General features: G+C 51.8%; 1 protein-coding gene across 3 annotated transcripts; it reads left to right on the top strand.

Moving 5' to 3' along the window:
- Nucleotides 1-169: 169 nt before the first annotated feature.
- ERMARD (ER membrane associated RNA degradation) lies at nt 170-26436 on the top strand. Of its 3 annotated transcripts, XM_038555024.1 has the most exons (18): nt 170-768; nt 2613-2781; nt 4428-4567; nt 5814-5915; nt 6198-6287; nt 8142-8239; nt 8658-8794; nt 9862-9976; nt 10993-11095; nt 13972-14001; nt 15803-15871; nt 17341-17514; nt 20109-20192; nt 21664-21737; nt 22289-22414; nt 22681-22899; nt 23756-23869; nt 25033-26436. In XM_038555024.1, the coding sequence occupies exons 2-18, from the start codon at nt 2613-2615 to the stop codon at nt 25214-25216; spliced, it is 2028 nt and encodes a 675-aa protein (XP_038410952.1). In that variant the 5' UTR covers nt 170-768; the 3' UTR covers nt 25217-26436. The 3 variants fall into 3 exon arrangements, with proteins under 3 accessions (XP_038410952.1, XP_038410953.1, XP_038410954.1); XM_038555025.1 differs by lacking the exon at nt 170-768 and having other exon boundaries at nt 2648-2781; nt 4433-4567; XM_038555026.1 differs by lacking the exons at nt 170-768; nt 4428-4567 and having other exon boundaries at nt 2757-2781.
- The last annotated feature ends 1445 nt before the right edge of the window (nt 26437-27881 follow it).

Genomic DNA, 27881 nt, shown 5'->3' on the forward strand with positions numbered 1-27881 from the left:
TCCACCCGCCCCTAACGTCCGGGCCGCTTCCCGCGAGAGCTCAAGTCGCGCGCGTGCGCCGGCCGCAAGTGCGGCCCCCAGGGGGGCGGGGCGAGGCGCGCGTCATCCCTCGGCGCCGGCCACCAGGAACCGGAAGTGACGGCGGCGGGGGTCGGGGCTGCGCCTGAGCGCGGCCGGCGCGACACCGGCTGGAGGAGGCGCAGCGCCCGCGCCGCCGCGGAAGCGGGTGGTCTGGCCGGCGCGGGTCTGCGGCTGCGCAGAAGCCGGTCCTGCCCGGAGGTGCCCCCAGATCGCGCCTGCGGCGCTGTTCCCCGCCCCCCGAGGACGAGCGTCCAGCGTCCGCGTGCAGACTGAGGCGCGGGGCTCCGTGTCCTCGAGCTGCGGAGGGCGGGTCCCCTGCGTCGTGCACTGAGCACACTGAAGCTCCGTGGTCGTGACCCCCGCGCGGGAAGTGGGACGTTTCTAGGCCACTTGGGGAGCAAAACCACATCACGGGCCCGGGCTGTGGGTCGGACGCGGCGGGGTTGCCTCACGTTCCATCTCCTTTCTGCCCTCACGCGGTCGAACGGAAGCCCTGGGCCGCTCTGCGTCGGAGCCTTCAAGCGCTCTCCGTGCTGCCCCCTGGCAGCTAACGCGGAGGCTCGGCGGACGGGCCCTGGAAGCAGGGGGTGCCCCGGCCAGGGAAGGGCTCAGAGGGCGGAGCCTCCGCGCAGGTCACTAGCAGCACCGCGCGCGGTCCTGGACGGGACACTGACGCACGGAGGAAAGGTGAGGGCGGGCGCAGGTGCACACGGGGGGGCGGGTGTACACGGATGGCGCACAGGTGCACACGGGGGCGGGTGCACACGGGGGGCGCACAGCTGCACACGGGGGGGCAGGTGCACACCAGGGTGCAGGTGCACACAGGGGCGCGCAGCTACACACGGGGGTGGGAGGGGACACAGGTGCACACGGGAGGGGCATGTGCGCAGGGACGGCGCGGGAGCACACGGGCAGGCTGGCGGGTTCCTGGCTCCCAGATGGAGGATGCAGGAAATACACCAGTGGCAGCGCTGCAGCTTATCTAGGATTTCTGTGTGCCAGGGGCCTGACCTTGGTGCCCCAGGATCTCCCAGTTTGGTGAAGGCTGAGCAGCAACTCTGGATGGGGCAAATTCAACCAAAAAAAAAAAAAAAAAAGACATTTCTTGAAGCCTCTGTTGCCATATCCAGGAGCTGCAGTAGTAGAGTAGATGGGCTTTTGTGCAGAAAGAGATCTGCCTGCCACCTGTCCTTCCAGAACCACAGCTCCTTGCTTTAGAGTTCAATGCTTTTTAAAAATGCAAGGAGTCCCTTTTTGTTATCAAAGTAGCCCTTTGGGGTTATGTTTCTGTATCAGTTGGAGGACAAACCACACTAGTTTCGGAAGGGAGAGAATTGTTACAAAAGAATAAGGAGCGGCCTGTACAGGTGATGTGGAGGCGGCTGCTGCAGGAAGCGGACCCTAGCTGTAGGACTGAGAACCAGGGAAGTGGTTGGAGTTTGACAACCTGGAGACTGAGTGGAAGGTCCCGTGTTGTTGGAACCTGGATCTCTAAGGAGGAGGTGGCTATGTGGCTGGGCCTGGGATTTCTGGGAGGCAGAGGTTTGAAGGGCAGGCACTGGACAGCTGGTGGGGAGGACGCGGGGCCTGCAGGTGCTAGGAAAACTGTGGCCTGGACTCAGCTACTGTGGTCGGAGGCTCTGCTGCTGCCAGGGAGGAGCTCAAGGAACAGAAGGTGGGGAGGAAGGCCAGGCTGCAGCGTGGGGTTGTAGGGTCACAGCATCACTGGTTATTCAGTGCACGTTTCTGGGGCAATACCTGCATTGCTTGGGTCTGTGGAAGAACGGTTGACAGCAGGGCTGAGTGGGGAGTGAGGCTTCTAGGGGACGGGAGGAGTGGATGGTGTCACGGTGATACTGAGTGGGGTGCGAAAACTCTAAGTGGCCAGCTTCCAAAATAGGAACTGCTGGGGCTTACTTAATCTGTAATGTTAAAGCAGACTCCCCTTGACTTGATCAGATGAAGACCCCATAAGTTTAGTCCCAGAGAGTGACTCCTTTGCAGGTTTATAAGATGATGTTAGTGTGATGTGGGGATAATTCTGAGGATTTGGGTATTATTGAATCCTTCACGTGGAAGCAGTGTGGCACTTCTGACACCACATAAAGAATCAGAAGTATGCTTTTTATTGACATTTTAGTTCATGATGCTTGATTTTCTGCTTTTCCATTCCACATTTAAAAAAATTACTCATTTTGATAGCTTTGAGACAGTACAGGAACACTGAAAGGAACGATGCACTATCTGTAAGACGTGCCAAGCTTCTGTAAACTCCTAACAGATCTTATTAATAATTTCACATCTTTAACATTTATTTGAAAAAGTTTCTGTAAACTATCTGTAATTAATATTTAATCACAGTATTTTGAACACAGCTCTCATGGTAGTCAGAAAGTGTGTTAGCAGTAGCTATACCCGAGTATATTCTGTCCTAAAGATGAAACAGGACTTTCTTATGACTTGAATATATAAATGATACTCCTCTGTTTTTATTTCTTTTTAAATAGTGTCTTCTATGTTTTGTATTTCAGATGCTGATAGAGGATCCAGTTACCACTTGTCTTTCTCCCTCTGTCTATGATATGATCTGTAAACTCGGGTTTGAAGTCAAAGAAAGTTGTGATATCAACAGCATTGTGACTCAGAGGGGTGAAGTATGCTGGCAGACAATCACAGACTGTGTGGTTTATACAGAATCAGGTCTGTACGTTCTCTGCACCCCAAGCATCTGTCTGCCTGTTCCGTTTAAAATGTGTCTTGACTGAGAGAACCTGGCTGGCTCAGCGGTTGAGCGTCTGCCTTTGACCCAGGGCGTGATCCTGGGGTCCTGGGATTGAGTCCCACATCGGGCTCCGGCATGGAGCTTGCTTCTCCCTCTGCCTGTGTCTCTGCCTCTCTCTCTGTGTGTCTCTCATGAATAAATAAATACAATTTTTAAAAATAAATAAAATGTTTTGACTGTAAAATTTTCCTTTCTGACCATTGCTTCTCTTAGTTCTAGGTTGTTATAATACCGACCTAGCTCAGAAGAGGAGGAGGATCAGGTGACAAGGGAGGGACTGAGGCCGGGGAAGCCACGTGTAGGAGGGCTGTAGGTGGCTCGGTCTCGCTCTTGCTCTAGGCTGGCAGTCCAGGTGGGAGACAGAAGAAAGTAGGAATCCAATGAATTCAGGGTAGGAAATGACCAGTAATATACTGTACAGCTGTTATAAATATTCCAGGCATTATTGTACATTTTTTAGAGCAGGGATGTGGATTGAGAAATTTAGTAATAGTTATCAAAGTTACAGACGAATGTGGTCTGGCCCAGCGATTTCATCCCAGGGATTTATGAGACTGGCACACTTAGAGGTGTGAAATGAAAGAGCGTTTGGGTAATGCTACTCTTGGTGCCATTTTGTAGGCAAAAATGAAAAAAAAAGAAAAAAAGCCCAAAACATTGGAAACAGCAAAATATACAGCAGTAGGGGAACGGTAGAGTAAATATGAACGTCATGTGGTTGTGGGAAAGAATGAGCCCATCTCTCAGAGCTACGTGGCTAAGTGAAAAAATTGGAACAGCATATGTAATTGTATTTACTTGTATGCACATGAATATTTCTAAATATGCCCGAGGAATTGATAACAGCAGTTGCTATAGGAAAGAGAACTGGATGGCCAAGGGAGACCTTCACATTTTCATATGTTTTGGGTGTGAACTGTGTGAATGTTCAGTTTCAAATTTATCAGAAAATTAAAAATCAAATGTTTTAAAATAATTGTCATTGAAACCTTTCTTTTTTTTTTTTTTTTTTTACATTTTTATTTATTTATGATAGTCACAGAGAGAGAGAGAGAGAGGCAGAGACACAGGCAGAGGGAGAAGCAGGCTCCATGTACCGGGAGCCTGACGTGGGATTCGATCCCGGATCTCCAGGATCGCGCCCTGGGCCAAAGGCAGGCGCCAAACCGCTGCGCCACCCAGGGATCCCTTGTCATTGAAATCTTACCGTCTAACAATATCAAGTATAAAGAATCAGGTTAAAATATCATATATACAGTATAAACCTGAGTTTGTATAAGCTTAATGAACAAGTAAAGAAAACATTTTCTCTTGATTAACCTTTTTGGATTTTCCAAACCCTACTGATGTGTATATTTTTTCTTTATCATCAGATAAGCACCATGTAATTTACTTCCAACAATATCTGAGTATCCAACAATATCTTTACTGTACTTTCAACAATAAACCTGTTGTTGATTTTGTGGAAACTTCATAATTAAAGTACTTTTTCTTTGATGCTTTAGGCATTTTCATCCCATGATAGGGAGCTGTGGCACTAATACTTGTCCTCTTACCCCTGAAGCGCAGAGTCTGGATTACCGGGGAAGCGTGATGCTGCTGGGCCCCGTGTGTGCGGCTGTCCACTCACACTTGTTATCTCTGACCAAGGGGCAGTTTGAAATTCGATACATGCCGTGGCTGCAGTGGACAGCTTTTCCAGAGGTTTGGCTTGTGAACAACCTTTAGAAATAAAAGACCCTGCAAAGTCCGCTTTGAGGCCCTCATATACCTGCTAATCTTAAAGGGTCTCCTCCATCCACCAAGGCCTCCACCTGTGAAATGGCTCAGGTTGTGAGGGAAACGGACTGTTACGCAGTCTCCATGGCCTGAGCTGAGAAACAATCTTGGAGCAAAGGAAGCTTTTTGCTGCACTGTCCAAACTGAAGGTTGGGGAGGTAGCTGGGTGTATGGGCACTGGCCCGGGGACAGATGAGAACGTGCTGCTCCAGAGAAAAGCGGAGACGTTATGGACAGACAGAAAGGTGTTCTTGAGATGGTGGGACAAGGAAATGAGGTGGGGAGCTTGGCTTGTGGAGGGCAAATGGGGACGGGGGAGGAGTAGCAGCGCGAGGCCACCTAAGCTGGTTGGTCGGTCGGTGCACTTGGTGCATTTAATGACAATAGAGCAGTAACCATACAGGCTCTAAGTCTAAAATACTTTGAATTTCCTGACCTGGAGAAGAAGGGTCATCGCTTCTCCCCTTGTAACGGCTCTCAGGACTGCCTCACACTTACCTACTTCTACGAGCTAATCAAAATGGGAAACAAGATTTAGGTCAAAATATTTGACAAAATATTTAGGTCAAAATATTTACAGTTATGTCAGATTTATTGCTTTCAATAAATCTAATGGAAAAAATTTTAAAGGAAGAAAAAACTTTCAAAATTCCTTAGATATTAAACATTTTTAAAATTCTTTATGTACTGTTACAGTTGAGTTTTGAACAACACGGGGGTTAAGGATGCCGAACCCCCTTGCAGTCAGAAATCTGCATGTAAGTTTTGACTCCCGCAGAGCTGAATGGCTAAGAGCCTGGTCTTGACCACAAGCCTCACTGATAACGTAGGCAGTCCGTTAACGTGTGTTTTGTATGTCTGATGTTTTATATACTGTATTTTGACGATAAAGTTAGCCAGAGAAAAGTCATTAAGAATCATAAGGAAGAGAAAAATACGATACTGTACTCTATTTACAGAAAAAATCCACATATAAGCCGACCTGTGGAGTTCAAACCCGTGTTCAGGAGGTCAACTGTATATTTATATAGAAATTGTTTACCTATACCAAAAAGTCATGAAAATATACTGGTTGAGGCCTTTAGAAGTTTGAATTTCATCAAGAGTACTGCTACTCTGGGAGATATTTCTTGCTGAGCACACATTCTAAGGTGTGTCTTATTCCCCACAGTTATTTCCTGAACTGGTTGATGCTCTGGAGACCCCTGGGGCTCCGGCTCTTCCTCTCGGCTTGATGAAGCTGACGGCGTGTCTGGAACGGGCTCTGGGTGATGTAAGTGTGCGAAGTCTTCCTTTGTTGCTTTATTAAAGCGTCTGAATGAACATAACGCTGCTACAGCTGTACCCAAGTTTCTTGGTTTTTAGTTATCGTTTCCCTGTGAAATGTATTCATTTGGCACAGATGTTTAATATTTTTCTTTGTGAACGATTACGAAATCAATCCAGTGCTGTTCTCCCTCATTTGTACAAACAGTGGCTTTATGGGTGAGTTTTTTCTTCATATTGTTGGGCTCATCGTCATCAACTCTGATACAAGTCCTTGTTTGAATTTTAGGTATTTTTACTGAATGGGAAGGAATGCCCCTTTCTTTTGAGAGATCTTCTCGCATCCGAGGAGCTTGCTGAGGTCTTTGGACGGCCTGTGGTAAGCTCGTCCCTCTGAAGCTGATGGACACAACACAGCTAGGCTTTCGTTCCTCCAACACGGGTGCTGCATTAGGAAGAACTAACTATAGCTGTAACTCAAGCACGTTCTCCTTTCAGAATTGCCGCTTTTCCAGCCACGAGACAGGCCTTCCCTACATTGAGTGAACGTGGTGGCGTGGCCTCTGTGCTGCCGCCGCGTGCTCTGGGGATGCCAGATGGACCATTTGAGCTCTAGTGCTTTCAGGAATTACACATTAGTAATTATAATGATAACTTATTCTAGAATAAAACTTTAACCATTTAGGGAGTGATATTATAGTTTTATCATAAAATCTCAATTTTTTTAAAATGTGGGAATTTATGCCCTTGTGCAACTGTTCAGACTTAAGGGCGGAGAAAATTAGATGTCAGTATTTATTTATTTATTTATTTATTTATTTATTTATTTATTTATTTATTTATTTATAGATGTCAGTTTAAAAACATGCAGAGCTGTGTACTTTTCCAAACTCTTCTACAGGCCACGTGACCAAGGTTGTTTAAGACTAATGAACAACCCTTGGGCACCGGGTGAGGGGGGTCAAGGTGCAGAAGGAAGCCAGGGTAGCGCCCTGCCCCAGGCGGAGCTCGCTGAGCCGGGGGGTGTTTACGATGTTTGTGTAATATGTTACCAGCTAGACTCCTTGTTCTTGGATAAGAAGTCTCTTTAGTGCCTGAATCTGGTTCGTGGTCAGCTTCAAGGTCCCTTCCGTAGTGGAGAACACGGAGAGAGATCAGGCCCAGAATTCCCGTTGTTTGGAGCTGCTCTGCGCCGTCTGCCTGGCTGCTCTTAGCCTTTTGCCGACTTGCAGCCACATTCAGCCCCCGATAATTCTCCTAGCTCATCGGCCTGTGTACTTCTGATTGCTCACATGGTATGAACGGGAATAAGAGTAGTAAATGAGAATAAATGTAATTAAAAGAGTATTATTATGATTACCAATACTAGATAATTACTCTTCAAGTCTTAAAAATTGGTGTGATCGTGAAGAGTTTCTGGAGTTGCCAAGGGTTCTGATGCTCGGTTGAGACCCCTCTCTGTAGCTTCCGCTCTGGCTTGTCCTGCCCTTTGGGAGAAATTCAGATGCATCTGTTTCCTCCGCTCAGCGAGAGTCCTTCAGGGTCTGAACACCGCTCCCGTCCCTTCCCTGCGCCTTCTGGAGGCTCACTGTTCTCATCGTGTGACTTGGTTTCAAGTTTCTTTAGTTTCTGCTATCTTCCATTTTTCCTGAATCTGTTCCAAAGTGTGGCCCCGAACCCAGAGATCGTGCACGGCTCTTGCCGTCTGATGAGCGGGATCCCATACTGGGCGTCTTTCCTTCGTAGCAGAGTCTGGGAGTTTCCAGGGGTGCTCGCCCGTTGGGCTGGGGCATCAGTGGGCCGCGGGCCCGCCACTTGGGGCCACCTTCCGGGTCTGCCCGTGCAGGCACGCTGCCCTCCCCTACACCTCTGCCCACCTGGGGATCAGGTTCGCAGACAGGACGAAGGCAGTGGAGCTGGCATGCACATCCCCATTGGTAGCTCGGGGCCCTGAGGCCCGCTTGCAGCTCTCTGTGCTTGGACGCTGCTCTGCAGAGCGGGGCGGGAGTAGTGCCCCCGGGGCTGGTCCTGAGGATAGTGGGTGCGAGACACACATAAGCTGCGTCTGACACACAATGTGCCCAGCAAAGTTCGCTTGAGTGCTGTCACCGCAAGTGCCGTGTGCCAGGCAGGGCGTCGAAGAGGAACACAGACGTTTTCGCGCTACTCTATCGGTTTATCCGCCCATCGGTGATGATTTCACTGTTCAGTACCCTGTTCTTGACCTGGTCAGATGGACGTGCTCAAAGTCTTCATTGGATCTCCCTGTGGCCTGAACCTGCGGAACATCCTATGGCATGGCTTTGCATCCCCTCATGAAATCCCCCCAAAGTACGTTATGGGGAAAGTAATTCTCTCTTCGACCTACTTAAGAGTTTGTTTTATCTTGAATTTTCTATTGGGGAAAAGCGTGTTTGGGGTAAGATGAGAGAGTTTGAGGCAGGAATGTGAAGATCAGACTGAGGTTGATGAACACCTGGAGTGGTGATGGGGTCGGTCACCACTGACTTCCACGCAGAGGCAGCTGTGAGGCTGAGCCTCGTGGAGGTGCCGGGGGGGCGGGGAGTGGGGGACCCCAAGACCTGCACTGGCGAGCGCCCAGCCCTTGTGCAGCTCAGGGCCACAGCGGGGCCCTCCTGCAGTTCACTGCTGGTGTAGCCTCTTATCTTAAACTTGTTTTCTGGAAGACAGACCTTTTTATCTGTATGTCAGTTCATTTCCCTAACAGATCCTGCGCGTTTTGCACTAGATACTGTTCAGTGATGATACTGTTGACGGCGGGACTGGGCCAGCTGCTGGAGAGGTACTTGCAGCGAACGGAGGCTGTGCTGGCGCGCCGACCTCTCGTAGCCCTTACAGGCCTGGAGGAGTTGGCCGTTTTCCCCGGCAAGTACCACATGCACCTTGTGCCGGACTGTGTCCTCGTAGGGAGAGGTGCACGGTCAGGGAGTAGCAGACGGCCTCGGACGCCCTGGGCGCACTGCTGCTGCTCCAGATGCCAGAAGATGCGTGAGGAGCCTCTTCCGCTTTGCTCCACGGAACCTGCGCCCCCCGCAGCGCCCCGGGTTGGGGGTTGTGGTGCGGGAGTACTTGCTAGTGTCTGGGTAGTTCTGCCTCTGGCGCGTTGAGGGAGGCTGGCTCCAGACCTTTGTGTAACGTGCATTCCCTGCTCCTTTGTGCGCAGTCCTGATGCCGGAAGCGCCGACGGCGCAGGTGGTCTCCTCTGCTGTCTCTTTTATTTTTGTGACAAAGCCATTGACCAGATTAACGGGGGTGGGGACACGACACTTTGAAAGTGCGGTCAAACCGTGTTTGCTCCGAGCCCATTCCTTGTCCCCTGCAGCAGCAGAGCCGTGGGAGCTGAGTTTCTGATGTAAATCATGGTGGGAATAGCCCAGATCCTAGGGACCCGAGGCCCTAGTCTTTTTGTGCCATGGACCCTTTGGCTGCTGACTGCCAATAATACATACTTTTTAAGACCTTGTTTCTTAGAGCAGTTTTAAGTTTGGAACAAAATGGACACAGTGGAGAGGGAGGCGCAGAGATTCTGCGCCCTGACCGGCACCTGCACAGCCTCCCTCTCATCCACACCCCCTTCAGAGGCACCTTCATTAGCAAGGACGCGGCATCGTCACGCAGAGTCCGTAGTTTGCCCCAGGGGTCACTGTCGCTCCTCTGTATCTTCCCCCTCTTGGTCAGTGTGGTCAGCAGGTCAGCTCTGACATCCTGTGCTCACAGCTGTGGCGTCGTGTGCATCCCCTTGCCCCGGGGGGTGCTGTGCTCACCTCCAACTCTGGCCCTGGCCGGGTGGTCTGACGGCATGGGCGCCGGCCCCGGGGGCCCTGGGTCATCCGCTGCAGGGGTCAGCTCGTGGGCATCCCACCCTGACTCTGCTTACATCGCTCTTCCACGGATTAGGGTGACTGTGCTTAAAAACACTTGTTATTTTGCAGATGTCACTTCTGAGGTACTTTCCGTGTTAGAAGAGGTGGTGAAGAAATCCACTTTCGTATCGAAGGTCATGTTGCCGTACTGGGAAGCTGCATTAATCAGGTTCAGGTCACACAGGTAAGCCCGGGTTCCTGACGGCACGGAGGCCGCTCGCTCCCAGGAGGCTTGCATGCTAAGCGTCAGCCCGCTGCTGCTCTCGGCCCTGACAATCGCTGCTGGGAATCAACTTTTCAGTATCTGTTGAGTTCTTACTCTGAGAGAACCGTGTGTCCTGCCTTAAAGAATCCTGAAACGGGCGCCCGGGGGGCTCAGCGGTTGAGCGTCTGCCTTCGGCTCAGGGCGTGATACCAGGGTCCCGGGATTGCGTCCCACATTGGGCTCCCTGCTCAGCGAGGAGTCTGCGTCATCCTCTCCCTCCGCCCCTGCTTGTGCTCACTCTCTCTCTCCCCCCACTCTCGCTCGCTCGCTCGCTCTCTCTCCCCCAAATGAATAAATGAAATCTTAACCCTGAAATAAGGAGGTACGTTCGATTCTGTTTCCTGGGGAGCAGAGCAGATGCTCGAGTTGTTCAGAAGGCCCGTGGCCTTTCCCTCCCTCCAGGTCCTGTTGTCTACATTTGTTCGTACCCTGAAAACCCACCGAAATCCTGGTATTTGAGCATTTCTTGCAAGTGATGAGAAGACGTAGGCAGGTCTTTGATAATGTTTTATTCCCTTGGAGCTTCTACTTTTTTTTTTTTAAAGATTTTACTTATTCATGAGACACACAGAGAGAGGCAGAGATTCAGGCAGAGGGAGAAGCAGGCCCCATGCGGGGAACCTGACATAGGACTTGATCCCGGGTCTCCAGGACCACACCCTGGGCTGTAGGCGGCGCTAAACCGCTGCACCACCGGGGCTGCCCTACCTTGGAGCTTCTAAGCATGTTCCATCTTACGTCACAACAGTGGAAAATAGATTTAAAAATCCCGAGTCTAAGGAGACTGTGATTCCATGTTGTTTCCCACGCTAGCGAGTACTGTCACCTCCCCCCGGCTTTGTGCACACACGGTAATATCTGGAATAAAGCTCCGTTATTTGGGGTTGGTGCCAGTGTTCACTTTTAAAGCCTGAGATTTTCCTTTCATTTCACAGGTTTGCTGACTGCGCCATGTTGTTGCTGAGTCAGCTGGAGACGGGACTCAGGAGAGTTTTTGCCACCGTTAACGAGTGTCCGGAAAGACTTCTGACTGCTGAGGTACACGTGCTTTAGTGATTGATGGTGGTTGCTGCTGCGTTGACGGTTTCTGTGCCTAATTAAAAGTCTTCAATATCTCATTTTTGTTTACCGTTAAATGAATTTTTTTTTTTTCCGTTAAATGAATTTTTTAAAAAAACTTTTATTTATTTATGATAGTCACAGAGAGAGAGAGAGAGAGAGAGAGAGAGGCAGAGACACAGGCAGAGGGAGAAGCAGGCTCCATGCACCGGGAGCCCGATGTGGGACTCGATCCTGGATCTCCAGGATCACGCCCTGGGCCAAAGGCAGGCGCCAAACCGCTGCGCCACCCAGGGATCCCATCGTTAAATGAATTTTTTAGCTAAGAATTTGCTTTGGAAGGTTTGAGTGTCATGTTTTGTGGCTTCCTATTATAATGATTTTATATGGCATAATTGCTTTTTGTGACTGTTTTGCTGGTTGTGTAGTATTTCCAGGTATTTCAAGCTCGCTGTCATAAAGGGAGAGAGCTCTTATTTCCTCTCTGTAGCCATTCCCGCCAGCGTCCCCTTGTAGCCCCGTGAGGTGGCTCTGCTGAAGGACACGCCTTCCTCTGGGCCAGCAGGGCCGGGAGGCGTGCAGAAGTTTCTGGGGGGCCGTGCACCCAGTTACCTGTCAGGAGCGGAGGGAAGAGGCCTGGGGGCTGTGCCGGGCCAACAGCAGTGGCCGCCGTACCTTTCACTAGGTCACCTTCCTCTTTCTGCCCCTTTCCAGAGGCATTCCTCAAAATTCTGTTCCCAACCCTGCGCTCCCTGGATCGGCCCTGGGAGATCTTAGTCCCATGGGAACGACTGGAAAATCCTGGGAGCCTGATAAAAGTGAAAGCCCCGCACACGGAGCTGGTGATGGGGCCAGAGCAGCGCCAGGACAGCTGTGCATGGCGGGAAAGGGCAGTGCATCCCCAGGACGGCCCCCTCGGACTCAGCTCTTCCACCCCCGAGGTGGGCTCACACCTGCCTGCGCAGGGGCGATGGGGGTGTTCCCCAGGCCTCAAACCACTTGGTGTCTAAGGAGCTCACTTTTTCTTCCACAACTGTGTTCTCTGGTATTCCTTCAATTCCTCGCTGCTTAGGCGCTGGGCAGTGGCCTCCACCCGGGCCAGGTCCCCTCCGTCCACTCAGTGTCCCAACGTGCCCGCCCGCTCTCCTGGCATCCCTCCTGACGCTCTTCCTTCTCTGATCTGTCCTCATGGCCATGGATTGTTTTATAAACTGACAAATACGCCTCCATTTGCTGGGGGCTCATCCGCTTAAAGCATTTTCACGGCCCCCAGGACCCACGGGAGCTTCGCCCTTGCCTGGGGCGTGCCTGACTCGGAGTGGCCCAGCCTGCAGGCTGTTCCCTTCAGATTCCTCCGGCATCACCCAGCCCCCCAGACCCACATGTGTGTCTTTCTCCAGCTTTGCCCCTTCAGGCCACATTAGTGACCCCGGGAGCCTAAACGACCCAGGTTCAACACCTCCTCTTCCCGCATCCACCTTACCTCAAGTGCTTTTCTGCCTGATGTACATTCCTGTCGGGACAGGCACATTCCCGTTCGGGTTCCTGTGGAGCGGGGTGCACGGCCATGTCCCCCAGTGCCCACGCCTGGTGCCTGTCTGTGGCTGTGCCCAGCGCGGTGTGGGCGGTGGTGTGGAGAGCACCCTCACCCGAGCGCTGGCTGGCGGGCCTGTTACCTGCAGCTGTGCAGTGGGGACACATTTCCTTACTCGTTGGCTGACCACACAAGCACATAGCAGGACCGTTTCCACATGGGAAGTAATTTAACAAAGAATGTCTGAAATTGTAGGCCAGGCTCTCATTCAGAATAAACGTGGCATCAGTTTATTTATAAGGCAGCACACATGGAAATGCTTTATTTATAAAGCTGTGAAGGCTGTGCACACGCTGTTACCGTTGACTGAATACTTCCAGCATAAGGTCTCTGAGATCAGGGAAGATCGGGATGAGTAAGACGTTGTGACTTTTAAGGAGCTTATGTACGAGGAGTGAGGAATAAGACGTGTATACCAATTCCATAAAACGAGGTAGACGTTAGTGCACGCAGTTTGTGAAGATAATGAAAAGTTCAGCTCTTTTGAGGAAGTACTGGGGGTATTTAGTAGAAATTGGATATTAAGAGCTCAGGAAAAATTTTAGGGTCAGTACTATAGATTTGGGAGCTAAAGATGCAGACTTTATAAGCATCCTATACCATAATAAATGTTGAAAGAAATTTCATAATGTTAAATTGAAAAAACTTTAACAGGTGTGAATATGTGAGAGGTTTTTCTTGAGAGCTGGCTTCCACAAAATGCTGATTTCATCATAATGTGTGTAAAAACTTACAGAATTTCCCAGCAGCCTTCCGAGGTGGGCATCAGTTGTGTCCCATTCTGCAGCGAAACCTGCATATGCGGGTGCTCAGGGTCTCGCTGCTGGGAGGCACGGAAGCCAGGAGTGGATGTCGAGGCAGCCAGCTCCAGAGCCCGTGTCTGTAGACGAGACCTGTGACACCAGGAAGCATGTGACACCCAGGCCCTTTGAGGGAGAGCACAGCCAGTTGTGCTCACTCGTGTGCCATCAGCCAAAATGCCGCGTGGGTGGGGCGTGCCTGTGAGGTGATGGGCATCCCTGAGCTGAAGCACCTGTGAGAGCAGCTGTGACCAGGCTCCGGCGCCCATTCACCATATTTTCTTGTCTTTAGTGATGTTTTAGGTCAATGACATTCTTCCCAGACCATTGCTAAGTGAACATTTATTTTCAGAAGAAGGTTTCATGTTTGTGGCCATCTACTAGAATTGTCGTTCCTCCTTTGGATAATGTCATTTACTTACATTTTGTTTTCATTGTTTCTTTTCTTTCCTTTTCTGAAGTCAACGGCTCTTTATACCACCTTCGATGAAGTAAGTAAGCTTATGGAGTATCTGGAAACAAACAAAACATTGTTTTTTATTACACAGAGAATGTTGATAGCTGTATATGCAGAAAAAAAAAACTTTATTATAGAGTTAAGTGTTGTTTTCAGGCTAATTTTGAGATTCAGTGATTGACTAACCTGGTTTCTAAAGTTATAGAAAGAGCAACGTTGGAAAATGCCAAGAGATATTAATATTATATACTATAATTATTTAGAGGTTACATTTTAGATTTAAGATTGACATTTGTTTTGCACGTGAAATATGCATGAACTACTATTGTAAATGCACAGTATACACGGATGCATTTAATCTGTGAAGTGGGTGTGGGATTCTGAAACTAAAAATCTGGAATACTAAAAATTGCCATTGAAAATATCTTTTACCACTTTAGAGTGTAGAGGCTTTTGTGTGTGTGTAATCCTGGTTAAGAATTCTTTTTTTTTTTTTTTTAAGATTTTATTTATTTATTCATGGGAGACAGAGAGAGAGAGAGAGAGGCAGAGACACAGGCAGAGGGAAAAGCAGGCTCCCTGCAGAGAGCCTGACGTGGGACTCGATCCCAGGACCCCTGGATCACACCCTGGGCCCGAAGGCAGATGCTCAACCACTGATCCACCCAGGCGTCCTGTGGATAAGAATTCTTACATAGCCTCAAGGGTGACTCCACAGAGTTGGCCTACAGGAGGAACAAAGGGGAGAGTCTTTGTGGAGTGATTGGGGCCTTTAAGATAACTCTTAGATTCCTTAGTGAATGGTTGGCAGGAGGCATTAAGCACATGCCTGTTTATCTACAGACTTTATTCCATTAGGTAAATAACTTGTTATAACTTAATACATAATATGTTTGATCCTATGAGGATTAAATTATATAGTGTAGTCATATCTGTATAGGATTAGGGTCGATAGGGCAGCCCAGGTGGCTCAGTGGTTTAGTGCCGCCTTCAGCCCAGGGCCTGATCCTGATCGAGTCCCACGTCAGGGAGCAGGGAGCCTGCTTCTCCCTCTGCCTGTGTCTCTGCTTCTCTCTCTCTGTCTGTCTCTCATGAATAAATAAATAAAATCTTAAAAAAAAAAAAAGGATTAGGGTCTATAGGGTTGGATTGGGTGGTTGGGCTCTGAGCTCTGTGGGGAGTTAAGCGGCCTATAAAGTAACTCCGATGTATACTTATATCCACACATACAGAACACACATGCACATGCATGCACACTCATTCCTGTGAAGGTACATGAACGCATATAAATATAAACACATGCAAGTACACATAAATACACATATACACACTCACTCTTACACACGAACACATGCAGACACAAATGTGTATATGCACATACCTATAAATATACATACAACACAGAAATGTGCACAGATATATACACACATCCACATAAGTACATATATACACACATACACGTGTAACTACACGTCAACATATGTATGTGCAAATAAACACCCACGCACCTATACACAGGAACATACCTATAAATACACACATGCACATTTATACACATAAATACACATCATCACACACATGTATGTGCATGTAAGTACACATAAGGACCCATATACACAGACAACTAAGAAGACATGTATATTCACATTTATTCCTGAAATCATTATACTGGTTAAGAAGAGTTTTCTTGAGCGAGTGGCTGCTGTGTGCTTAAGGCTGTCCGTGTTTCATGTGCTTCGGGCTTCTATGTATGTCATACCAAGATGCTACGTCCTTGGCTCTGAAGGTTCTGTATGTGATGTGTGCATACTAATTATTTATTTTCGGTGTTTTAGATATTGGCAAAACACTTGAGTGATGGCAAAATCAATCAACTCCCTCTTTTCCTAGGAGCGCCTGCAATGGTAAAGTACTAGCCCTTTCCTGATCTGACATCCTTCTGTTTATGGAGGTGATTAGCACTTCTCCAAAATGAAATTAATCTTGGCCTGTGATGTGCTCACAAGAGTGCCCCTGAGCCACTCCCGCGCTGTCTCAGTGCCACGCACGCGGCCCACGCCGTTCAGGTACCAGGCTGCCTGCTGCCCATTTAAACGTCCTGTTCTGAGTCCTGCTGTTACGGCTGCCCTGTTCCCAAAGTGCACGTGGGTTCCTTGTGGAGTGTGGTGCTGGAGGATCCGGGTTCACCCTGTGAGCAGCCGCAGAAGTCAGATATGAGCAGGAGCTGAGTGTGTTGGATGAACGTGGATAGAGACGCAGAGCCATTCCCCATTTCCTCCCAAAGATATTACTGGGGCTCCTTAGGACCATAAGGAGAATTTTTACATTTATTCTGAACTGAGACTTACTAGCAGCCTAGACTTTAGTCCCTGTGTGACATTAGTGGGATTCTGTGGACTCCTGGAGTGTCATTTTTGGCATCAGGAAGTTAGGATGATGGAGCCAGTGTGTGTGTCCATCCTGAATCTCTAGGACAGTCTGTCCACGGGCAGCTTGCCTGTGTCCTCACTTCTCTTCCTGCTCCAGCCAGTGGTGTTAGGGGAGAAGCAGCTGTCTGTGTCGGCTTCATAGAGAATTGGATCTGAGAGGGGGTGCAGAGGGAGGCCCCCGGACAGGGAGAGGCCAGGGCTGTGAGACAGGACAGCAGTGCTTTCTCTATAGAAGGGAGGTCAGCTTCCAGGCCTGGACACCTCAGCCTCTTCCTTCAGAGGGATGTGGGTGAGACAGTGTGAGGATTCCTAAAACACTGGAGCTCCCATGGACTCCTGCCCCGCGCAATGGGGAACAGCTAGAACCAGGGCTCCCAGGGACAGTCCTGCCCCAGGCTGTGGGGGGGCAGTGAGAGACCAGGGCTCCCAGGGACAGTCCTGCCCCAGGCTGTGGGGGGGGCAGTGAGAGATCAGGGCTCCCAGGGACAGCCCTGCCCCAGGCGATGGGGGGACAGTGAGAGACCAGGGCTCCCAGGGACAGTCCTGCCCCAGGCTGTGGGGGGGGCAGTGAGAGATCAGGGCTCCCAGGGACAGCCCTGCCCCAGGCGATGGGGGGACAGTGAGAGACCAGGGCTCCCAGGGACAGTCCTGCCCCAGGCTGTGGAGGGGCAGTTAGAGACCAAGGCTCCCAGGGACAGTCCTGCCCCAGGCCGTGGGGGGACAGTGAGGGACCAGGGCAGTGGCCACAGTTAGGACAGTTCCCAGTGAGATCCCAGCATGATCCGGGGCTGTATTACCTACACTAACTGTCTCTGAAGCTCCGTGTCCTCGCGTCTGTCACCCGACCCTGCTGCTCCTCCGATATGCGAGGCATGGCCGGCCGGTTCTTTCTTCTGTCAGTTGAGAAAACTAACATCGTATTTTCTGTGTTTATATTCCGACAGGAGTTTCTGTGGGATTTCCTGAACCATCAGGAGGGGCCCCGTCTGAGAGACCATCTAAGCCACGGGGAATTCAACTTACATGACTTTCCTAGAGAGGCAACAACCCAGTTGCTTGCGTTCTCTGTCGTGCTGTTACTCAGATTCACCGATGAAGATGTGTTGACGGCCTTTAAGGTAACATATAGGGAAGAGAGGCCTTAGGGGCGCTCTTGCTCAGCTGTGACCAAATACAGTTTATTTTGAAAGGTAATTAACCCTTAATCGCCCTTTCTTTGAATATATCGGAGTGAGAGTGTGCCTCTGTCAGAACACATCATTGTGACTTGATTACGCACATGTATTTGCTGTGACAGGTGAGCGGATGATGTGCCGTCTGATTCCCTTCAACGGGGACAGGACACCACAAACCAAAGAACCAGCATAAAAGATTAACTAAATGTATCACAAAATTTTAAAAATGATTCAAATGGTTGGGTGGAATAGTTGCATCGATCGATAAATTTTTTTTATTATTTTATTTTTAAGCAAATTTTATTATTTTTATTTTTAAGCAAATCATCCGGGGTAGTTATTGACTTTAATCTTTTTTTTCAAACGATACGTGTAACGATTGCTGTAAAACACGTTCAGAGAAAAAAAAAAACAACAAAAAAAAACACGTTCAGAGGTTCAGACAAAACACAGAACGTGTGATAGGAGAAGTGACAGCCCTCAGGGATGCCTCCTCGTGGGGGTGGGCACTGCTTCCACGCCCTCCCAGGAGCACGCTGTGCAGCCACGGGGGCCGTACCTGTTCTGGAGGTAGCACTTGTTCTACCTTGGTTTATCAGCTGCTCGACATGTGCATCAGTGTACCCTCATTTATGGTTTACGTAAGCTGCCCCTCACGAGGGGTGGGTCCCAGTGTTCCCGCGTGCGCAGCTCTCCTGGCTGGTGTCGGATTGCACACCCTTGTTCACTCGGGCGCCCGTGAACTTGTAAAACGGAGTCCTGAAGCAAAGCGAAGACGTGTTTTTATCTGTTTGAGTTACTCTGCTTTTATTGTGTTTGCTGGAAATGTGCTATTATTTCGTGAACTATTAATGTCTTTTGCTCCATTTCGTGCATGTTATGTTCCTCGTTGGTTTATTAGCCTTACTTGCCCCCCAGTGTGCATGTTGCTTACTTGTCTTGAAGTTCTGAGGCCTTTTCGTTTTGACTTATGCACTTGGAATTATTTTTAAGAGACACTTTGCTTTCTAAAATTATAAATATAGTCATGCATTTCCTTGGTAGCTTTATAGGGTTTTTTTTTTCACCCCAATTAACATCCTTTGGTCCAGCTGGAATTTATTTCACCTGGGAGGGAGTTAGAAAATTTAGGTTCACTTGTTCTTCTTCTTCTTCTTCTTCTTTTTTTTTTTTTTTTGACATATGTCTTGCAAGTTGGCCCAAGAGTGTTTAGAAGACCGACATCTGTGTACTGTGTGCAGTGGCTTGTGACTCCGTAGTGACCTTCAGGACAGTTCAATGTCTGTAGGGGAACTTTCCCATCTGTCGTCTCTTCCCGAATCTCCTGCCTCCTCCCGATGAGGATTGTAGGCAAACCTGTGTAGTTAAAAATAAACACGAAGCCCAAGATTAACCCAGCAACAAACAGGAATGGGCTCTGGACGGATTAATTTAGGGATAATTGATGGTTCTTACAATATTGAACATTACTCCCGAACGTGTGTCTCCATGTCCTCGGCCTTCCCTCCCTGAGCCTCTCCCGAGGGGCTGCGCCATCCAAAGGCCAGACCCCTCCTCTCCTTGCTTGTCCACGTTCTTGTTCCGTCGTCCACCTTAGACTTTGTCTCTGGTGCTCCTGTGCCACGTGCTGGGCTGAGCTGCCCCAGCCTTCACCTGGGCTCCCTGCGGGTGGTCCTTTGTCCTGTTGTCAGCCCAGCAACCGGGGGACCCCTCAGGCCCCCCTCCTCATCCTCCGCCCTCCCCATCCTCTGCCCTTCCATGGCCTCGGTCTTAGAGGAGCCGTGTGTCCCGGCGGCTGCGGGGCTTTATCACTGACCTGCACCCGTGCGAGGTGTGGCTGCCCCACATGGAGCTCGCCTGCCACCTTGTGCACGGAACCCTCCGCTGGGCCGTAGGACTCGGGGCCTTGAGCGGATGAGAGGCTTAGTGTCTGGACGTTTAGAGACTCGCTTGGTGCTGTTGAGAGTCGTAGGGAGGGCTCCCGGCTGGCAGGGGTGTACTGAGGCCGTCAGCCGTCAACTCGCCGCCTCTCCTGTTCCCGATAGTTGTTATTCAGCCGGCTTGGGCTTTCCAGCCACAGAGTTACATCAGCTGTAAAGAATGTCATTTTTACTCTTTCTTTCAGTATTTTCAGGTTTAACAATTACGTGGTTATACCTGTATGACTCTTTTGGTTGTATTGGTTTTTAAATTTAAATTCCCGTTCTAGTTTTTTAGGAGATGTTCTTATATTTTCTAGTTGTTGTGAGGTTTTTTCTTTTTTCTTATGTGTTTCTGGTGTCACTGATGGTGGACAAAGAGCACACACGGCCTTTGTCTTCGTTGTTAATTGGCTTCATTTAGAAAACTTGTATTGGTAATGATTTGACCACAGTCTGAAACCTATTCCATGAGGAGTCCTGCTCTGTTACAGCTGACGGGGGTTCGGTGAAGGAAGCTGGTGAGACCGGGGCACAGTCGTGTGACTCACACTCAGCAGGAGAAACCAGGGCCAGACCACACGTCGCAGTAACCCTTGTCTGTTTTCTTTGAACCAGGGAAAGGCAGCGATAAAGTCATTGGTCGCTCTTGCAGAGGGCTACACTGCTCACTTCCACCCAATTTCTCAGCTTAAAAAACAGGTGAGCTGCACATGGGCCATTGGGAGGGGCACATGGGGCTCCTGGGGCAGAGACACCCATGGGTCTGGCAAGCGGGACCTCAGGGTCACCACCAGAGGCTGGCTCCATCCCTCCGTCCCTCTGAGCCTCACGCCCCTCATCCCGTAGTGGCAGTCGCGGCAGCGTTTGTTGTTTCCAGTGATGTTAGCACGGGAGGAGTGGTGACTGGGTCACGCGGTACGGCCTTGACTCGGGACTGCTCCCGCTCCGTGTGCGGGATGGCACGCGAGACCAGTGCTTGTTCTCTTGTGAATGAGAACAAGCAGAACATGGACTTTCAGGTTCCAGGGTGGAAATTAGCTTGGGTCCTTTATTCTCCATGTAGCAGGATGTGAACATGCAAGGGCCAAGATGGGGTCGTCTCCAAGAACAGAATAATCAGGATACCTGCCAACATAGACGTTTATCAGTGAGCGTGCCCTCTAGACGGAAGCCGTCGCATCCACACATCAGGGCTTAGGGAGAGATCTGCAGCTGCAGCTGGAAGAACGGCCTGAGAGGATGGGGTCTGACGGTGTCACACGGTAGAAGGGGTTGTCAGCAGTCGAGGTGCAGAGGCCCGGAGGTGTTGTGGTCTCCTGGCGCTATGTGAGAGGAGGTCGACCCGAATACCTGCGGGCTCTGGGTCAGCAGCGGGGCACCGGGTACTTCATCTGCCTGTCGTGACTCCGAGCTTCCCGGGAACCAGTCATTGGAAGGGAGGACCAGGACCTGCCTGCAGGACTCTGCCCTACAGAGAGGACGGAGGGGGGCACGTGGCAAGGAAGGGGTGACGTTCCAGAAGGAAGAGAAGCTTCCGGAAGGCAGGCTTTGCCCGTAGACTCCGCGGCTGAGTCTGGTCTCGCGAGGCCCCCTGTTCCTCGGCTGCTGCTTCCATGGCCTGGTTGCGGCCCCTCCGTGCCCCACGGGGGTATTTCCCACAGGGGGTATTTCAGACCTGATGGACCCTCTCCTGCAGCCTTATTCCCGCCGTGGGATTCAGTTCTCATTCGGCAGCCTTGCATCCCGTTCTTCTTAAGGTCATTGCTCTGCTTATTGCTGCATAAATTACCTGCCGTCAGTGGTGTCAGCAGTGTTTCATTTGCTTTGATGAGTCAGAAACTTGGGGTGGGCTCCTGGCTTGGTGCTTCATCTGTGGAGAGAGGTGGATCAGGGCCTCCCGGGCTGTCCTACTTGGCTTCCAGAGTCCCGCACCCTCACGTCCACCGTGTCGTCCGGGTGAAGGCTGCTCCCGACAGGACAGGCCACATGGTAACGTCCTCCTAATCTCCTGTCAGTGTCACAGCAAATAACTGGGGTTTCAAATGTTGTAAGATGTGTAACAATTTTACCCAGAGTGTCTTCTGGAGAGTGGTTGCTGCTAACAGTTTGCAAACATTGTTTCCAGACTTGCTGTAAAGTCTGTAACACCAGTAGGACATCTCCCTCTCAGGTGCTGAGCTGTGAGAAGAGCATCAGGGTGTGGCCCCTCCTGCCTTTGCCCCAGGAGGCCGAGGAGGCAGCCAGGTGAGTTCTGTGGGGGGTCGTGTAGACCTCACGGTCCCCGGTGAACCTCCGAGTGAGGCCTTGGCCAGGTCACGGGCGGCCCAGGCGCAGGGGTCTTGCTAGGCAGCGGTGCCGGTGCGGACGGAGCCGTCTCCCTGCTGGCAGCCCAGCCGGGTGATGGGCCGTTGGGGAGACCGGGCCCACAGAGACGAGAGGCAGGCCTTGTGGGGAGGGGAGGGGTCCTCTAGAAATATTTAGTGGATGGTTAGAAATAGGATCTAAAGGTTGCAGAGAAGGGGGCATAGAGAGATTTTGGAATCAGGATATAGCAGATCCATCCTGAAGGAATAATAATTCGATTTGTTGCTTATCTTTTGTCAACAATTTATTGCTTTTAGCATATCCTATGGTTTATTTTTACCACTGCCCCGACAGTGGCTTTTTCTTTTCATATTTGGGGAAAACAAAGTTGTAGATTAAGTGCGTTGCTCAGTGAACCCTTAAACACGTGCACAGGCCCCGACTGGGCATCTGCCTCATGGTCACGTGTCTACATATCTTCTGTTTTTCAGATTAGAAGGTACTTCCGAAGCACGTGCCTGTAAGTCTCTAATCACAGAAATCCTGCGTGAGCTGTACCACCACCTGCCTGAGAGCCACGGTGCTGTCGGTGACGGGGACGGTCTTCCTGCTGAGATGTGTCTCCGAGAACTGCCCCAGACTCCCCTTTTCTGTGTCAAAGCTGGCGAGCTTGGGGCAGCACTCGATCCCACGGTGGCCGTGCCTCGAGGGCGGGGAGGTGGCCTCCATCGCTTGGGCGGTGCTGGTGGGCCTGAGGGGCCCCCTGCACACTCGTCCCCGCAGGGAATGACGCGGCATGTGACCTGCCGCTGCTCCCCACAAGCTGACTGTGGAGGGGCCCAGCAGTGAACACACCCCTGAGAACCCACGCTCTCATCCCCAGGTGGCCCCAGCTGATCCGGGAACTCTGCGGCACCCCCGTCCCCACTCTGTTCTGTCCCAGAACCGTTGTGGAAGTGCTGACCGTGCTTCGAAACATCAGCGCACAGTGTGCCCGTGCGTCCAGCCAGGTGGTGGCCTCTGCGGGGCTGAGACACCAGCAGTGGGTGGAAAGAAGGCTGCGCTCCCGGCAGAGGCAGACCTACCTGCACATGCTCGGCAGGTGCGCGGCTCCCTGTCCTGGTCTGGAACAGGCCCCGCTGGGCAGGCCTTCCCTTGGGAGGCCGTTCTAATTCTTCCTTGTAGGGGAACTCCTGTTTTAAATACTGTTGTGATTTTGGTGCATGAGAACATGGGTGCTACCGACCCCGTGAATATTTGGATTTAAAATATTACCAGGTTACCTCGGGTATGCCAGCATTCTTACCTGTTGTGTTCTTAGGATGTTCTACATCTTTAGGAAATCACCATTTTGGACAAATTCCCAGAACTCTGGGTTGAGAGGTATCTGTGTCTATAAAGCTTTTAACGGGTTTTCCTTGGCTTCTTCTGGAACGTACTCCTACCAGCAGTTTAGAAGATGATGCCTGTTAGGTTACGTCCTTCCCCAAACAGGGTATATTTTTCTAGAGTCTCTACCGGTTTCATGGGAAAGATAGTATCTTCCTCTGACTGGAATATCTTTGTGTCCTGGAGACACTGAACATGTTCTCATGTTTGAGCCATTTCTATGTGTCTTCTTGTGAGAGTCGGACAGCACGGTCCGTATCGACATCAGGCTGCAGGAAGGATGCTGGCAGCAGGCACGGTGACCCGGAGCCACGGCGGCGGCCTCCTGCTCTTGAGCACCCCTGCCGGAGGGCTGGGCTGCAGCTGGCGGGCTCTTGGGGGGCGGGGAGCGGGTAGGGCAGGTGGGCCACGGTGCGGTGGGGGCCCAGGGAGACCACCACGCAGGCAGCCTTCTCTTGCATAGTTTGAATTTAAGTCCCCTTGGAAAAGGGATTTTTGAAAAAGAATGTTCACTGATGAAAGTGCAAAATACGGAGCGTTTGTCAAATTTTAACTTCATCTTTTTTTAGTATTAAGCTGCTGTCTCCCGTGCTTTACCTGATTTTATTACTGATTGCACTGGAATTGGTCAACATTCACGCAGTTTGTGGAAAAAATACTTCGGAATATCAACAGTATCTAAAGTAAGTGTGTCGTCCTTATAAGACTTGAAACTATATTTTGGCGAATTAAGTGGTTTTCACTTGCAGTGCTTTCTTTTCTTTGATTTTTCTTGTTTGTTTTTAAAAACCCCACAGTCTTCGTTGGCTCTTCACTCGTTTTTCTCTGTGGGTTTTGGTGCAAGTGTGTGAACCTTTAAAACTAGCACCCGTGGTAGCCTCATTTCAGAAAATTAAATGTGATGCACTTGCAAAGGCTTTTAGGATCCGTCACCCTGTGTGATGACACCACCGCCCAGGGAGCGATACCTCCCGTGCCTCCTGCTTAGAATGAACATGAAAACACGATGCGTTTTCTTAAAGAAACGTAGGACCCAGGTGAGAACCAGGGTGGCCGAAACCGATGTGCAGAGGCTTGCGGATCCGTGGTTCCAGATGGGGCCCCCCCTGCCCCCGGCACTGTTGGCACTCTGACCGGGGGTCCTCCGAGCACACAGGGTGGGAGCAGCACCTGGTCTCCAGCACGGCGTGCCTACAGCTCCGCACGGCGACGGCCCAAAGTGATGTTGCCAGACAGAGTCCTCCCCGGCTGAGGAGCTCTCCACAGGAAGCATCTGGGGACTTTTGTTATATTCAGAATTAGAAGTTGGAAAAACAAAACAAAGCAGAAAAAAGAAAAAAGTTGGGGCACATTTTAGACTACTTGGCAGATGGGGAAAACCTAGGAGCACGATGTGCCCCCCACCAGTCGGAGGGGCCCCGGGAACAGCTGGTGAACGCCTGCAAGCACGGCTGGGTCAGAGCACACAGAAGGCGGGTGCCGGGGGTCGGACAGCAGCCCCCCCACCGTGGGGCTGCAGGGCTCGCAGGCGCCTCGCCCAGCGCATCGCGTGCTCACGTGGCATTCAGTCCCAACGGTCTCCAGCCCTTTCCGGGAGCGCAGTCCCTACGTACAGCCGTCTACCTGACCTGAGAGTAAGTTGAAGCCGGCGCTCGGGCGTGCAGCCCGTCTCTCCAGGGACGCTTACGACGCAGCTTCTGTGTTCCGTGCATTTCTTTTTCTTGAATTTGCAGACAGCAATTAAGTGTAGTCCTTTAGTTTTAATTCCGAAAGGAGAAGAGTCCATTTAAATCATTGTTGCATTTTATAATACAGTAACGAAATTTATTTCTTCTTGTTAAAACAGGTTCTTAAAGTCGATCTTGCAGTACATGGAGAACCTGGTGGCTTACACCAGCCAACAGAAGAACAAGTGGAGCGAAACCATCGCTCTTACCCGCACAGCTCTGCTGAAAATTTGGACTTTCAGTGAGAAGAAACAAATGTTAGTACATTTAGCCAAGAAATCCACGAGTAAAGGAGTCTTATGAGAACGTGTACCGTCAGGATGCTTTCGGCTACATCTGGAAACCCAGCCCGGAGAGGCTTTACCAGCACGGAAATTGAAAAGCCGAAGGTAGGGCGGCTTCCAGGGTGTGTTTGATCAGGGATCAAGTTCCGTTTCCCTGCAGCTGTTCCGTGTTTGTGTGAACCTCAGGCTGGGCCCCCCTCAGAACCAAATGGCTGCAGCACCTTGGCCCCCACCATGACACAGTGTCCACAGGAGGGGGAGCTTTTCCCCCGCATTCCAGACACCCTTGGAAATGGTCAGTGTGGGCAGGACCCTGCCCCCTGCTCCCTGCTGGCCCGGCTGCATAGATGCCGCTCCTGAGCCACCACCGGGGCACGGAGAGAGAGCCTGGGCCAGCCCAGTCTCATCCCTGGAGCTGAGAGTGAGGTCGGATGGTCCAGACCCCACGGGACAGCTGGGGGAGGGTGTACTGGGCAGACACGGGTGCCAGGCAGCAGGTTTGCCCTTTGGTGTGTGGCGGGGGGAGCAGGGGCCCTGGCATGTGTCTGGGTCTGAAGCTTTTGCCTGGCGCAGGGAGAGCTGGAGGACTGGGGGTCAGGGGTGCAGTCGCCCCCATCCCGCTCGGAGAGCCAGAGTCTGCAGTTCTTGGCTCTTGGAGCCGCTGCAGTTGCCTGGAACATCTGGGAAGCCCGTGCCGTCGTCTCGGGGGTGGCAGCCCTCAGGACCCCATGAGGCTGCCCCAGACCTCAGGTTTGCGTGCGTGCTGGGCCGTGCACAGCGAGTCGTGGCCTCCCTCCACCGTCCAGACCTGGCTCGTGGGTTCCAGCCCACGTCCGGGTCCCAGGAACGGCTCCACCACGTCTGTTTCTGGCTTCTCTGCCGTTGGAGAGCAGGGCCAAGGAGACCTCAAGGGGAAGGGGTGGTGCTGCGGGACGACACACTCCAGCACGTCCCGTCTATCCCTTTGCCAACTCCACCCCTCACCCCTTGTAAACCAAGCTCCTGGGTAAGGACGGGGCACCGAGCCTCCACTCCCTCCGTGCAGCCTCCCCTGGGGCAAAACGCGGCCCCAAACCCCACGTGTCCTGAGCCGCTGCTCCTGGGACACGTTCTTTTGCAGTGTGGTCACGGCCTCCCTTGGACAGACTAATCTAGGTGATAGTTTATGGGCTTAGCCCCTCTACTCTCCTGCTGTTGGAGCTGGGATGGAAAAGGGGAAATAAAGAATGGGTGCACTTACGAGCGCGTGAAGAGCCTGGAGCTCCTGGGGCCTGCCGAGCGGGCAGGGTCGGTATTAAACCCCCTTCTGCAGCTCATTCTCTTCCTCTGCCCTCAGACGCTCACCTCTGGTGGTGGTCGCTCTGCACCTGGCAGGGTGACCCAGACTTCATTCCTGAAAGGGCTCTGTCCGGAACATCTTTCTGGTTTGAGCAGCTAGTTTTCCTCTGGCTCTGATCACTGGAGCAGGGAGTAGTGGGGGGTTCCCCAGGGCCGGCTGCGTCCCAGCACACTCATCCCCGCCCCTGACTGCTGCCGACCTGTCCCTGAGGGCGTGGGAGCTGTGACCCGGGCGGTACAGTCAGCCCCGCTTTGCCTTGTGGTTCTCGGGCAGGAGGTGCACAGTGTGGCCCGGGGCTCTCGTGCACGGGCTGGTGGGACACGCGTCCCTCCGTGGGGCAGTTGCTCCTCAGGAGCAGATACCCAAACCAGCAGAGTCCAGGGTTGTGAGACATGCTAGCGGCTGCCGTAGGGGGAGGGGCACCACCCTCAGGCGTCCTCCGGCTGGCGAGCCGGCATCTGCATCCGGGCCTTCCACTTCCAAGGTGGGCATCGTCCACGGCCCGCACCGCCGGGGGAGCAGGGGCCCTGGCACTTCCGTCTGCGGGAGGCGCACCTCTTGGAAGCATCGCTGTCAGAACCAGGGCGAGTGAGGCTTTGTGGGAGCCACTGACCGCATCGCGCCCCTGATGCCGGGGGTGAGCGCCCTGGGGTACGACGCCTGCACACCGCTCATCGCAGGAGGTCCAGCCGCTGACCTCTTCCTCGGCCCTCGCCCACCGCTCAGACGCCACTTGCCATTCCTGGCCTTGCCCCTGCTGAGACCCTGACCGCCCTTGCCGGCTTCCCTCCAGGCCCACCGTCCTGCAGAGTGAACAAGTACAGGGGGCGCTCAGCTTGCCATGGCCCCTCCCTCCCTCCCGCTGTTGGGGGGTCACCCTCAGGCCCTTGTGCTACCTGCCATCAGCCCTACATGGGGCCAGCGGCATTTTCCAGAAATCAGACAGAGCTTCGTTACTGGCAGCGACCACAGGAGCCTCTGGGAGCCTGGGTGCGCAAGGAGGGCCGTTGCAGGTGCAGCTTGACCAGGAGCTGCTCCAAGTCCGTGCGGGGGCCTGGAGGGCAGCCAGGGGGCAGAAGGAGCACAGCTACATGCAGCGTAGTCGCCGTGGTTCTGTCCCCAAGCCCTAGGGGCCTGTGCGGGGCCCAGCTTGCGGCTCCGTGTGGCATCTCCCCTGCCACGGGCACCTTTGTGCCTTGGGGTCTGAGGGGAACAGCCTTCGGCTCAACCTGTTATCGAGCGTTTTCACATTCCCGACCTCGTGCAAACTGGTGGTATTACGGGTTTGCTGGCACGGGTCCGGGCGGCGTGCCCACGTCAGAGCCCAATCGCATGGGTGGTCCCT

Source organism: Canis lupus, chromosome 12, assembly GCF_011100685.1.
Source record: "Canis lupus familiaris isolate Mischka breed German Shepherd chromosome 12, alternate assembly UU_Cfam_GSD_1.0, whole genome shotgun sequence".
NCBI classification, from domain to species: domain Eukaryota; kingdom Metazoa; phylum Chordata; class Mammalia; order Carnivora; family Canidae; genus Canis; species Canis lupus.